Source organism: Arachis hypogaea, chromosome 18 (genome assembly GCF_003086295.3).
Source record: "Arachis hypogaea cultivar Tifrunner chromosome 18, arahy.Tifrunner.gnm2.J5K5, whole genome shotgun sequence".
Taxonomy (NCBI): Eukaryota; Viridiplantae; Streptophyta; class Magnoliopsida; order Fabales; family Fabaceae; genus Arachis; species Arachis hypogaea.
Genome location: NC_092053.1, coordinates 14,074,917 through 14,087,603, shown reverse-complemented (window position 1 = coordinate 14,087,603; position 12,687 = coordinate 14,074,917). Strand labels below are relative to the sequence as shown.

The 12,687-nt window shown below is 36.5% G+C and overlaps 1 protein-coding gene across 1 annotated transcript; it reads right to left on the bottom strand.

The window, feature by feature from the left end:
* Window positions 1–332: 332 nt before the first annotated feature.
* Window positions 333–10,677, bottom strand: LOC140181248 (uncharacterized). The gene is made up of 7 exons (XM_072224772.1): window positions 10,612–10,677; window positions 10,010–10,533; window positions 9,436–9,955; window positions 8,848–9,300; window positions 8,565–8,751; window positions 8,121–8,245; window positions 333–512 (listed from the first exon to the last, which is right to left on the bottom strand). Exons 1-7 carry the CDS (start codon window positions 10,675–10,677, stop codon window positions 333–335), a joined length of 2,055 nt encoding a protein of 684 aa, XP_072080873.1.
* Window positions 10,678–12,687: the final 2,010 nt, after the last annotated feature.

Here is a 12,687-nt window from a genome sequence, read left to right as displayed (position 1 = left end):
CGAATCAGATAAGTCCCCAACTAAAATTAATTACTCGATTGGTCTCTAACAATTAACTTCGTCAGTCACTTAAGTCCTTTGCTCCGTCAACTCTAATGGAGAACAAAATAGTCCTGACAACTCTAACAGGGGACAAAATGGTCCCTGACCCCTCTGTTCAGAAATGACACTGTTCTCCCCCAATTTTCATCATATATCGGATAACTCTAACAGTTTAACACTGCAACTTCAAGCTGCATGTGCACACTCTGCAACTTTAATATTCATAAGAAGAAAAATCCTCAACTTATTCCCAACTGATTCATACTCAAGAAATTAATGACTATGTCTCTCTAGTACTTGTCATCTTCGATGGATCCCATGAATCTAGACAGCAAGTCTGATTTGTTAAGACCCGTCATCGTCGTCGTCACCATCTCACTCCTCCTCTGTCTTATCATCTCCATGGCCGCATTGTCCACCACTCGGATCGTTTCCTTCATCTTTTTCTCCGAACTAATATTCAGTAATTGCTTCAGTTTCCATATGAGCAGTGAACGATAACATTGCTTGTTGTACTGATAACTTGGATGTGAGGTCGAAACTGTCTGCCAGCTTGGACTCCGGGAGATAAGGAATGAAGTACTCGGAGTCCATTCCAAATGAGAGTTTTTATATGATATCGAAGGAGAATCTTCTCGTGATGTCCTAATGTCCAAAAATCTATATTGCTTGCTGGAGAGTGGAGAAAGGCGTGCCTTTGGAGTAGTTGTAGAACTTGATCTTGAGGATGTGGTGGACGGTGTCGAGGTTGGAGGTGATGCTGCTAATGAAGATGTGAAGGTGGATTTTTTGGTGGGTGAACTGCAAAAGAGGTGGGTGTACCAATCACAGAAATTTGGAAAGTATGTGGTCCATGACATGTTGAGGTAGGTGCAACACGCATGGCAGTTACACCATGTTTTGATCTTGGAGTTGAAGAAGAGGAAGGAGAATGTTAGAAACAAGAGACTGAGAGAGTAATCTGAAAAGTGTATTATTGAGTTGTGTTCGAAAGGTACAATATACAAGGGGTATTTATAGGTGCTAAATGAATCAAAGTAATAAAGACATAGAATCCTACAATTAATGTACAGATATACTATATAAATATAGACGATACTAATTGATCTAAATTGATTCTAATGATTCTCTAATATCCCCCCTCAAACTCAAGTGGGAGCTAAGGAGACCAACTTGAGTTTGGATAACAAAGTCCGGAAACGAGTCGGGTGATGAACTTTCGTGAAGATATCAGCAGTCTGATCTAGTGTTCCAACAACAATGAGACGAATAGCATCAATAAGGATACGTTGCCGAACAAAGTGACAATCAATCTCAATGTGTTTGGTGCGTTCATGAAACACATCATTATGGGCGATCTGAATAGCACTACGGTTATCACAAAAAACATCAGTAGGGGACGACTGAGGAGCACCCAAATCTTCGAGAAGCCAACGAACCGAGATAACTTCAGCAGTGGTGTCAGCGATGGCACGGTACTCATCTTCTGTGCTTGAGCGAGCAGTGAACGTTTGCTTCTTAGCACGCCAAGAAATGAGAGCGTCGCCAAGAAACAAACAGTAACCAGTAGTAGAACGACGATCAGTGGGATCACCAGCCCAATCAGCATCGGAGTAAGCCTGAAGAGACAAAGAGGAATGGGCAGACAAATAAAGGCCATGAAATAGAGTGCCTTTGATGTAGCGAAGAATTCGAAGAACTGCCGCATAGTGAGTAGTACGAGGAGCTAACAAGAACTGGCTAAGTACATGAACCGGATAGGCGATGTCTGGTTGGGTGACAGTCAAGTAGACGAGACCGCCAACTAACTGTCGATAGAGAGTCGGATTATCCAAAACAGTGCCATCCATAGGGGTAAAGCGAACATTAGGCTCAAGAGGAGTAGACTCAGTGCGACTATCTGTAATCCCAGCGCGAGCAAGAAGATCTGAAGCATACTTAGCCTGAGAGAGATAGATGCCATCATCGGTGGAGATGACCTCGAGACCAAGAAAATAGCTGAGAGAACCAAGATCTTTCATCTCAAAGGTACGGTGAAGTGAGGCCTTGAGATCAGAGATACCATCAACATCATCCCCAGTAATGATCATGTCATCAACATACAAAAGTAGAAGAACAACTCCACGTTTGCTTTTACGAATGAAAAGCGCATTCTCATGAGGGCTAGAAGTAAAACCAAGACTGCATATGGTAGTGCTGAACTTGTCAAACCATTCACGAGGAGCTTGCTTAAGTCCATAAAGTGCCTTGTGGAGGAGACAAACCTTATTAAAAGGACAAGGATATCCCGGAGGTGGTTTCATATAGACTTTCTTTTTCAAATCCCCATTAAGAAATGCATTCTTCACATCCATCTGACTGAGAGACCATTTTTTAACCACGGCAATGGCAAGAAGAGCTCTAACAGACGTAAGACGAGCGACAGGGGCAAAGGTCTCTTCATAATCAATACCATACTCTTGCGTACAACCTTGAGCAACCAAGCGGGCCTTATAACGGTTAATAGAGCCATCAGAGCGAGTCTTGATCTTGTATACCCATCTACTGCCCACAACTTCTTGATCAGAAGGAGGATCAACCAGATCCCAAGTGTGTGCTTTTTCAAGTGCCTGTAATTCTTCTTGCATTGCTTGTTGCCAATTTGGGTTTGAGGAGGCTTCTCTGAATGTCTTAGGTTCATGTTGATGAAGAATAGTAGAAAAACAATGGTAATCAAGAAGATGAGGAGGTGGATTCCTTATCCTAGAACGAGCGGGAGGAGGAGGCATGACGGTAGGAGCAGGATGGATCGAAGAAGAAAACTGTGAAGAAGAAGGAAATCATGATGTTTGGAGATATAATGAAAACTTGGGGGAATGGTATCGTTTTCGAATAGAGAATGTTAGAAACCATTTTGTCTGCTGTTAAAATTATTAGGGACCATTTGTTTTTCGTTAAAGTTGACGGAATAAAAGACCTAAATGATTGACAGAGTTAATTGTTAAAGACCAATCAAATAATTAATTTTAGTTAAAAATAAAAAATGTTCGATTTAAAATTTTTTTGGATCAAAATAAATAAATACTCTTGAAAGTAAATTACAAAATCGGTCATAGTCCTCGTCAATAAAATTGCCATTATCCTCATCAATACGCACAACATTATTTGAGATCATCTTATTAGAGAATAGAGACACTCCTTTACTTTAATTTGCTCTCGATGCATGTATTTATTCTGCATATATATATATATATATATATATATATATATATATATATATATATATATATATATATATATTGAATTTTGACGTTTTACATGTGTTAAAGTGGAAAGGCTATTTGCTCTAGGCTATATAGCATTCAGTCAAAGTAATAACCAATTTCAACTTATAAACACTAATTATTATTCCTGGTCATCATGATGTGAAATCTGATGAACCAAGTTTGAAAGAAGACTAACTGTTTCACTTCAATTCAGCATTAGTAATAATCTAGATATGTCAACAAACAATAATGTTGATCTTTTTTTTTTTTTTAATGTATGACACTTAAAATTAAATTAAAGTTTGAGTTTCTAATAATTTTGAACAAATTAAATTACTCCTTATTCAAGTTTATCCAGTGCAGGCCTCTTCTCCAATTGGATCACACCATTATTCCTCTCTGATCATTAATTGGAAGAAAGGGGAAAAAAAGTGCTACCTTGCATTTTTGGAACTAGAATTAATTTTACTTTAGGTTTCTTAATTAGTGGTAATTATTATGAAATCATTTTTTAAAAATTTAAACAGATAAAAAAATAATATAAATAATTATATTTTTAATATTTTTCTTTAAATAAGAATTTTTTTTAGAGTTTATTTGATTTTTGCATAAATTTTTATTTTTTTTATTTATCTTACATTTTTTATTTTTAAAATTCATGAAAGATTGAGTTCTAATCGTTTTAAATATAAAACTTTGACATTATATCATAAAATTATTCATTATAAAAAATTAAATTAATATAAAAAGATATAAATAATTATATATGTAACAATAATACAACCTAAAAAGAAGAATATAGAGTAGCATTTTTTTCTCTCGCAATTGGGTTACAGATAATACCACTGGGCACTACTGGCATGTCCACTAAATGGACTTGGTCTTCGATAATAATAGTTGTGTTGATTTTAAGATTTGTCATGTGTAAAAAAGGAAAATGTTTGGTAACAAAAAAAAATTAGCCAAAAATAATCATAAGTTATCTTATTTAGTATTTATTAATTGTTGTGATAATTAATAAATGTTAAATAAGATAAGTTTTGTTTTTTTTTTTGTCGTCCTAACATTATTCATAAAAAAAAATATGCATGTCACGATCAATGCTTGGTCTTTGTATTTGTTATCTGTATATAGGTGTATTAATAAATTGTTTTTCATTACGCTGAAAAAGATTTTTCGTTTCGAACAAATTGTTTTCTCCCATATATGCATCCATCACACCATCAAAATTATTTTTAAGCTTATATATCTATATACTATTGTTAAAATCTTATTAATAATATAAATATTTAATTATATTAGATATAAATTAAACAAAAATAATATCAATAATAAAATATCATTTAATAATAAATTAATGATAAATATTGATACTCACAATATGATTGAATAATTTAAACTTGTATTAGTTTGAACGAAAATACAAGGATGATCATTTAAAATACAAAGGCTGCAACTAAGGTTTAAATGTATTTTAGAATATGAGAGATTATGTGTAAAAGCGGATGCCTTACAACTTTTTCTCTCTCATTTTATAGTGGGCTATTTCTTTTATTTTTTTATAATTTTATTCTTAATTTTGTAAATTTGCTTATTTTTTTTGTGGGTAATTAAGGGATTCCATCTTAGATTTGATGTGTTCTATCATAATTTTTAAAAATTTGGTAGCTGATTTTGTAATTCTGCTAGTATTCTATTGATATTCTGCTAGTAATTTTTGTTATTTTTTGCATATGATACCTTTATTGATTTTTGAGCTGTTTTGACATCTCTTCTTCTGTTATCGAACAAGTGTCTGATTTTTTGATTCTGGGACTTTCTTTTTTAATATCCAAATAAATCTTGGGTGTCTAGTATGTACAGTCCTGGGTTGGATTGAATTTCTTTGTCTTTATCAGTTAGGATTGCTTTTATTACTTTTAGAGAATTATGAATTTCTTTTTCTGAGATGGCCGCTATAAGAGCAGCCATCATCTATTTTTTATGAGCTAAGAAACGAGTCTCTTTTTTGTATGATATTTTTTCAAATCTCAAACTATGGCTTGGGAGTTCTGATTTTTTTTTTTTTTTTGAGATATAGTTATCCAGTTATCAATGACCATTTTACTGATTAGATTAAGGTCGAATTTGTTCCACCATTTTATTTTTATGTTTTGAATTAAATATTGTACACTTGGAATATCTTATATCCCGCGGAGTCATATTCCCATGTCATTATCCAACATATTTCCATAGTGGAAATGAAGAAAATCAACTTATATCCATTTAAAAATAAAGTTTTATTTTTAAAAATATTTATAAGCCATACTAACCTATCTCCTTTAGAAAAATAGTTTCTATCGATCCAAACTCTTGAAACCATACCTAAAATTACTTAGAAAACTATAAAGAAATTTCCTTGCGAAACTATATGAATCAAGAGTGCGAATTCAGAAAAAGATATAGGATGTACCACTAGACATCTATATAATCATAATAGAAATAATTGAGGTTCGAATTTTCTAGTAAAATTTTTACCGTGAAAGGAAAGTCTTTTCCATTCTAATAAGATTATTACGTTGATCATTTTAATTTTAGAGTATATTATGTCTTTTGTATGGTTGAGTCTTTATTGTGGGTTAATTCAATAGGTTCTTCGTCAACTAAAATAAATTTATAGAAGATTCAGGTTTTTTTTATACTTACTGATGGGTAATGAAAAGATATATATATATATATATATATATATATATATATTAAAATTTTTTAACAATAGCTATAATACATGGACATTGATACAGACACAGCATACGACACGAGACGGGATACATCGACATTTGATAAGACATGGAACACGCATATATATAAAATATAAAATATTTTTAGATAAATTGAAATGATATTTTGATATTTTATTAATATTAAATTATAAATTAATTTTTTTTAATTATTTTGTGTCTTATTTTAATTATATAAAGTTTTAAAATATTTTTTATTTTAATAAATAATAATATATACTATTTCCAAAATTTATTTTAAAAATACATTGTTAGAAACAAGAGACTGAGAGAGTAATCTGAAAAGTGTATTATTGAGTGTGTTGAAAGGTACAATATACAAGGGGTATTTATAGGTGCTAAATGAATCAAAGTAATAAAGACATAGAATCCTACAATTAATGTACAGATATGTTATATAAATATAGACGATGCTAATTGATCTAAATTGATTCTAATGATTCTCTAACATCCCCCCTCAAACTCAAGTGGGAGCTAAGGATACCAACTTGAGCTTGGATAACAAAATTCGAAAGCGAGTCGGGTGATGAGCTTTCGTGAAGATATCAGCAGTCTGATCCAGTGTCCCAACAGCAATGAGACGAACAGTATCAATAAGGATACGTTGCCGAACAAAGTGACAATCAATCTCAATGTGTTTGGTCCGTTCATGAAACACATCATTATGGGCAATCTGAATAGCACTGCGGTTATCACAAAAAACATCAGTAAGGGACGACTGAGGAGCACCCAGATCTTCGAGAAGCCAACGAACCGAGATAACCTCAGCAGTGGTGTCAGCGAGGGCACGGTACTCAGCTTTTGTGCTTGAGCGAGTAGTGAACGTTTGCTTCTTAGCACGCCAAGAGATGAGAGCGTCGCCAAGAAACAAACAGTAACCAGTAGTAGAACGACGATCAGTGGGATCACCAGCCCAATCAGCATCAGAGTATGCCTGAAGGGTCAAAGAGGAATGGGCAGACAAATAAAGGCCATGAAATAGAGTGCCTTTGACGTACCGAAGAATGCGAAGAACTGCCGCATAGTGAGTAGTATAAGGAGCTGACAAGAACTGGCTGAGGACATGAACTGGATAGGCAATGTCTGGTCGGGTGACAGTCAAGTAGACGAGACCTCCAACTAACTGGCGATAAAGTGTCGGATTATCAAAAACAGTGCCATCCATAGGGGTAAATCGAACATTAGGCTCAAGAGGAGTAGACTCAGTGCGACTATCTGTAATCCCAGCGTGAGCAAGAAGATCTGAAGCATACTTAGCCTGAGAGAGATAAATGCCATCATCTGTGGAGATGACCTCGAGACCAAGAAAATAGCTGAGAGAACCAAGATCCTTCATCTCAAAGGTACGGTAAAGTGAGGCCTTGAGATCAGAGATACCATCAACATCATCTCCAGTAATGATCATGTCATCAACATACAAAAGTAGAAGAACAACTCTACGTTTGCTTTTATGAATGAAAAGCGCATTCTTATGAGGACTAGAAATAAAACCAAGACTGCATATGGTAGTGCTGAACTTGTCAAACCATTCACGAGGAGCTTGCTTAAGTCCATAAAGTGCCTTGCAAAGGAGACAAACCTTACTGGAAGGACAAGGATATCCTGGAGGTGGTTTCATATAGACTTTCTTTTTCAAATCCCCATTAAGAAATGCATTCTTCACATCCATCTGACTGAGAGACCATCTTTTAATCGTAGCAATGGCAAGGAGAGCTCTAACAGACATAAGGCGAGCAACAGGAGCAAAAGTCTCTTCATAATCAATACCATACTCTTGCGTACAACCTTGAGCAACCAAGCGTGCCTTATAATGGTCAATAGGACTATCAAAGCGAGTCTTGATCTTGTATATCCATCTACTGTCCACAACTTCCTGATCAGAAGGAGGATCAACCAAATCCCAAGTGTGTGCTTTTTCAAGTGCCTGTATTTCTTCCTGCATTGCTTGTTGCCAATTTGGATTTGTGGAGGCTTCTCTGAATGACTTAGGTTCATGTTGATGAAGAATAGTAGAAAAGCAATGATAATAAAGAAGATGATGAGGTGGATTCCTTACCCTAGAAGAACGAGTGGGAGGAGGAGGCATGACGCTAGGAGTGGGAACGCCGTCCGGACTGGAATCATCGGGAGATGGAGAAGGCGGAGGATCAGGAACCTCGAGGGGTGGACTTGGGGTAGACCCTGTAGTATCATCACTAGGAAAGAGATCAACATTTGGGTTAGTAAAAAATGGTGACGGAGTAGAAGGAATGGACTCAAAAGAGGAAAAACTAGAGAACATGTGATACTCCCATAAGACAACATGACGAGATATACGAATACGGCGAGAGATAGGATCCCAACAACGATAACCCTTATGTTCAGAAGCATAACCAAGAAAACAACACATGCGAGCCCGAGGTTCAAGCTTATTATGTTCATGAGGCTGAAGAAGGACAAAAAGACACAACCAAAAACACGGAGAGAACTGTATAAAGACGCTCAAAGGGAGTAATGTTACCAAGAACAGAAGAAGGAAGTCTATTGATAGCATGAACAACAGTGATGACAGCTTCACCCCAAGCACGCTTAGGACAGGAAAAGGAAATAAGTATCGCACGGACAGAGTCAAGAATATGACGGTGTTTACGCTCAGCTCTGCCATTTTGTTGAGAGGTACCAGGACAAGAAAACTCGGACAAAGTGCCCTGTTCAGCGAGAAAATTTAAAAGTTTGGAGTCACGATATTCCATAGCATTATCACGTCTGAGAATTTTAATGACCTTTGAAAACTGAGTTCGAACCATAGTGGGAAAGTTAATATAAATCTGAGGCAACTCACAACGATTATTCATCAAATGGACCCAAGTAAAACGTGAATAATCATCAATAAAGACGACAAAATATCGAGCCCCTCCCATAGAAGCGGTGGGAGCGGGGTCCCAAACATCAGAATGAATAAGGTCAAAAGGAGAGCATGCAATAGAGGAATTATTATTAAAGGATAAGGCATGTTGTTTTGCAGTGCGACAAGAAATGCAATCTAAAGACTCATTTTGAACTTGACTTAAAACACCCGTAGATATAAGAGGACGTAATTTTTCTAAGGAGCTATGGGCAAGACGATGGTGCCACAAGTGAAGAGTAGATGGAGAGGAAGCAGCACAGAGATTTGTAGAGGGAACATGAAGGTTCTCGAGCTCAAATAAGTGTCCGACCTTACATCCAGTCCCGATGATCTTTCCCGTCCGACGATCCTGCACACAACAACCAGAATTAGAAAAAATGACATCAAAACCAAGTTCAACAAGCTGACCGACAGAGATAAGATTAAAATTCAATTTTAGAATAAAATAAGCATCAGAAAGATGAATATTGGACTGTGAAATAACCCCGTGATGTGTTGCATGCAAGAGGGAACCATTAGCAGTGTTAACAGAAGGTGCATTTGTAGTGGAAGACAACGACGAAAAAAGATGACGCAAAGGAGACATATGATTGAAACAACCAGAATAAAAATACCATTTAGAATTACCTGGAGGGGTGGAAAGAGTAGCGGGGGTATTACCAGGAAAGGAGAGAAGTTGCCTAAGAAGGGTTTCAATATCTGATGGAGAGACAGAAGGTGTGTTGAGAGATGTGGAAGAGGTGGACTCAGTAGCAGCAGCAGCAGTAGAGGCAGGCACATGCGGAGAGTTGTTGGGACGAGGTTGACACTTGTTCTGATCTGAGCGTGGTGGTCGAGTAGGACAGGTAGCAATCAAGTGACCCGAGAGCTTACAATAATGGCAGAACAGTTTTGGGCAGTTGGAGCCAATGTGACCTTTTTGTTTGCACTTATGACATTCAATAGAAGGACAGTCGGAGAAGGAATGCCCAGGCCGATTACAGTTGCGACAGATTTTGCCCTTTCTGTCAGTGGCAGCAAAGACAGTTTCACTTTTAGAACGAAGCAATCCCAATCACGTTTCTTCAGACTTAAGACGAGGAAGAGCATCTTCAAGACTAGGCAAGGGATTCTGATGAAGAAGAGAAGCCCTGACCGGCTCACAGTCATCAGTAAGTGCCATCATAAATTGGATGAGACGTGTCCGGTTCCGATAATCCTCATATGCCTTAGCATCAGTGGGATCTTTAAGAACAGGCTCACAAGAGGTCAACTGATCCCAAATAATCTCCATCTGAGCAAGAAAATAAAAAACTGCTTGGCTACGTTCTTGCTTAAGGCTATGAAGTTCCTTAAGCAGTTGGTACTGATGAGAGAGATCAGAGATAGTGTAACATTTCGCCAAATGATCCCATACCTCTTTAGTAGTTTCAAAACGTCCAAACTGTAAATGAATGGCAGGAGTAGAAGTGTTGCGGAACCAAGTGATAATCTGATGATTTTTACTATCCCAATCTTCCAATTTCTCTGCATAGTCCTTCTCCTTCTCAGCATCCTCCTTGGATTTGGAGGCACCATCTTTGGATTTGTCAGTCACAGTTGGCTTAACAGGACAGGCAATATCACCAGTCACATATCGCCATAATTTTCACCCTTTAAGAAATCCTCGCATAGCTTCAACCCAATGTGCATAGTTGGAGTCATTAAGGATAACAGGGATAGGCTGAAAGACATCTGATTTTTCCATAGTAATAGAAGAAATAGCAAAAGCTAAAGAAGAAGAAAACTGCAAATTCGGGGCAGAAAACGAGAAAACAGGGCGCGGAATCGGAAAGAGCTCACCAAAAAATCTTAGGGAGGGTCCCGCTTGTCCGCCACGTCAGCGCCACATCAGCGCCACGTCAGAGAAGCGATGACACATGGCGGCACCGGAGAGGAGCGAGAGAGACACGCTGGCAGTGAGGTGGACGCGGGTCAACCACGGGTCGGGCCGGGTCGCGCGTGGGTCAACCAAGGATGGCTTCGTGCGACACATGGCAGCACCAGGAGCGTTGGATCTACACCAAGATCAACGGCTGCTGAAAACTGGAGGGCGAGGAAGGCTGACGTCGCGACACGTGGGAGCGCGAGGAACGTCCGATCGGCGCCGAGATCTAACGGTTGCTGAAGCTTCTGGAAGGAGAAATAATGGAGGTGGACAGCAAACTTTCGGCGGCGTTGAAAAGCTGACGAAGAGAAGAACACGATGATGTCGGAGGTGACGAACCAAAGCGTTGAAAACAGATCGAAAAACGAGAGAAAATAGACACAGTCGGAGGAGAAAAACAAGAAGGCTATGAACAAAAATTCATTGAAAAAAAAAAAACTTTAGGCTCTTGATACCATGTTAGAAACAAGAGACTGAGAGAGTAATCTGAAAAGTGTATTATTGAGTGTGTTGAAATGTACAATATACAAGGGATATTTATAGGTGTTAAATGAATCAAAGTAATAAAGACATAGAATCCTATAATTAATATACAGATATGCTATATAAATATAGCCGATGCTAATTGATCTAAATTGATTCTAATGATTCTCTAACATACATATTAAAAATAAGGTTGGACACACTGATACGTAATGGTATTTAAGGGTATTTAAAGATATCCAAAAATTTTTTTATATGATTAGATTCAACAGATACGCATATTAAATAGTGTTGATTATGTCTAAAATATATCTGAGATGTAAATACAATAACTAAATAAAATATCGGTACTTGAGAAGCTATTGTAACCACCAAAACTTAAAACTTGACTGTAGTTGTATATGATAAGATTGCGTGGTGATGCATGCGTGTATGATGTAAGTACAGGCATATCATTCCGTTTCAATTTGTTTTTTCAGCATACATGTAATTAATTGAATCTGATGCCCTCCGTCCACACGTGTTCTTGTTTTCTTCTGCATTTGTCTTGTATTGCAACAATTGCAATAATGCTTTATTTGCTCCTTTTTTTGACTATAAGGCTGTTGCTGTTACCTTGGAATATATACGATATGATCTAGAAAAATGATATTTGCATTATGTTTTTATTTTTTTTTATATTTTCTTATAGTATAAGTTTTTATTTTTATTTTTTATGGATCACGTTTAATATTAAAAATAGAAAATATAAAAACAGTGCATATAACAGTACTCCATGGCGTTCATAAAGAATTCGTCCTTTGGTCTATTTGTCAACGTCAATGATTTAATCTTATGACGAGCAGCGCTAATGCTTGATGAACCAAAATAATGGGATTAATAGATAGTTAGATACTATTAAAGATAGCATGGTTTAAAAAGATAACATGGGATTAATAGATAGTTAGATACTAAAATTGGTAGTTTTATGTTATATGCTCTTGATTTAAAAAGATACTTCTGCTTACAAGATTTAATTCACTCACCGGAATTACAAAGAACCTAATAGTTGTTTTTAAATTTGCAGAAAATAATAAAGTTTATTTTCAATTTCATGCCAAAATATGTTTAGTTAAATGTGAGCATTTTAACAAAGTGTTATTGCAGGGATTTAAAAAGTGATGGTATCTACAGATTTTACAATGTAGCAGTTCCTCATGTTTCTAGTTTAAAATAATCCTTCTAAATCTTTGTATCTTTATAATTGTGGCATCTAAGACTAGGCAACACAACTACGAAATTTGTATCTTCTATTCTCTCAAATTTTAATGTTATTGTTCAGAATAAAGATAAAACCTTGAAATCTGA

Excerpts from the sequence above, each read along its gene's own strand:
- LOC140181248 (XM_072224772.1), bottom strand. The coding sequence starts at position 10,677 with ATGGAAAAATCAGATGTCTTTCAGCCTATCCCTGTTATCCTTAATGAC. Across the intron at positions 10,534-10,611 it reads ACTCCAACTATGCACATTGG|CCAACTGTGACTGACAAATC; the intron begins GTTGAAGCTATG and ends TGTCCTGTTAAG. Across the intron at positions 8,246-8,564 it reads ACTTCCTTCTTCTGTTCTTG|GGTCTACCCCAAGTCCACCC; the intron begins GTAACATTACTC and ends ATGATACTACAG.